This window comes from Camelina sativa, chromosome 4 (genome assembly GCF_000633955.1).
Source record: "Camelina sativa cultivar DH55 chromosome 4, Cs, whole genome shotgun sequence".
NCBI lineage: Eukaryota > Viridiplantae > Streptophyta > Magnoliopsida > Brassicales > Brassicaceae > Camelina > Camelina sativa.
The window spans coordinates 29,087,594-29,089,380 of NC_025688.1; the positions used below are offsets into that span (position 1 = coordinate 29,087,594).

At 50.7% G+C, this 1,787-nt stretch overlaps 1 protein-coding gene across 2 annotated transcripts in view; it reads right to left on the reverse strand.

The window, feature by feature from the left end:
• Positions 7 to 1,787, reverse strand: part of LOC104783172 (cytochrome P450 86A8-like) — a 3,853-nt gene continuing 2,072 nt past the window's right edge. Inside the window, exon 2 of one of the 2 annotated variants that reach the window (XM_010508288.2) lies at positions 7 to 1,787. In XM_010508288.2, the coding sequence (XP_010506590.1) occupies positions 182 to 1,787 (1,606 nt within the window). In that variant the 3' untranslated portion in view covers positions 7 to 181. The other variant, XM_010508289.2, reaches the window with a different exon arrangement.

Sequence of the window (1,787 nt, forward strand, 5' to 3'; positions counted from 1 at the left end):
ACAGAACAAACGCACTTTGCAAAATTACCTCTATTGAATTCTGCAGCCAAATCAATCAATCAACGACATTTGGTGGGGGGCTTGGCCAAATAACAGCGTATCTAGCACGCGCCAAAAAGGCGAGTGCCAGTCTCACTATTCAGACAGTAAATGATAGATGCGATTGCTTCACCTACTCTACCTACCTTGAAACGCCGTTACCGACCCCGTCGTCATTGACGTTAGCTGTCTTTTCCTCTCGTAGCTCCGCCGCGATCCCCGTTAAATCCCGTTCGTGGACGTTAACTACAAGACCGTACTTCATGAAAAGAGTTAACGACATCTTCTGTTCCACTTTATGCCCCGCTACCACCGTCAGACGGTGGCGGAGCAAAACCGCCGCCGCTATTGATTTCATTTGCAGATAAGCCAGATCCTTACCCAGACAGATCCTAGGGCCAGCGTTGAACGCCACGAATTTAAACGGATCGTGATTGATAAACCTCCCACCGTCCGATTGCGAGATCCACCTCTCCGGTTTGAATTCCATACAATCTTCACCCCAAGTCGATTTCATCCTCCCCGCCGAGTAGATCGAATACGTAACCGAAGATCCCGCCGGCACGAACGTCCCGTCCGGCAACACATCGTCCTTCACGGCGCGTTTTGAATCCTCCGGCACCGATGGGTAAAGCCTCAGCGTCTCCGATAACGCCGCTTTTAGATAAACCAAACGATCAAGCTCCTCACACGACAACGGCTCGTCCGTCCATGACGCCACGTCATCGCCACGTGTCTCGATCAGAACGGCGCAGATCTCGCGGAGGATTTTGTACTCTATGGTCGGGTGCTGCGTAATCAACCAGAAAAACCAGCTCAGCGCGACTGATGACGTGTCACGTCCAGCTAGGATGAAGTTGAGCGCCACGCGCTGGAGGATCTCGTCGGAGTAAGATTCCTTCTTCTTGATGAAACGCGACAAGAGGTCGTCGTGTTGTTTCCCGTCACTGTGCTGAGTCATCAAATCTTGCTTACGTGTCGTGATAATCTCAGACAAATAATTATCCACCTGGACCAAGCTTCGGGTCAAGCTGACTTCTAAGCCGAGACGGAGCCATCTCTTGAACTTCCATAAAATCTCCGGCAATATAAACCTTTGTAGTGAAGCCTCCGTGGCTCGATCGAAAGCCACCGCGAATGTGTTCACCGGAAGACCTGGTGCGCAAGTCCGCGGATCTTTCCCGAAAGTCAAGCCGCATATGTTATCAAACGTAAGCCGAAGTAGCAAATCTTGAAGATCAATCGGCTCAGAGGCGAGCCGAGACGTTTCAAGAATAGGTAAAAACCGAAGCTTGATCGCCCGGTTAACCCAACGAGCCATTGCTTGACGGAGAGTCCTCGTGGTGAACTCCAAGGCGGCGGTCTTACGCTGGAAAAGCCACGTGTCACCGTCGGAGTTGAAGATTCCTTGACCGAGAAGGTCATGGAAAACGGCTTGCCACGTTGGACCTTTAGGGTAATTATCAAAGCGGTTCTTGAGAATATGCTCGAGGTTTCTTGGATCGCAAGTGACCGTCACGAGACCTTGTTTCTTGGCTAGAAACGGAATGGCGCAGATGCATGTCTGATACGTACCGGAGCAAGCACGGAGGTTGTCGGAGATCCAGTCGTGCATTCGCTCACAATTCTCTATGAGACCAGGGAGACTACCCAATATAGGCCAAACACGTGGACCTTTAAGACAACGAGATATGAATGTGAGCCATAACAAATACGCCGTGATGGCTGTAAGAATCATTAGAGCAGTG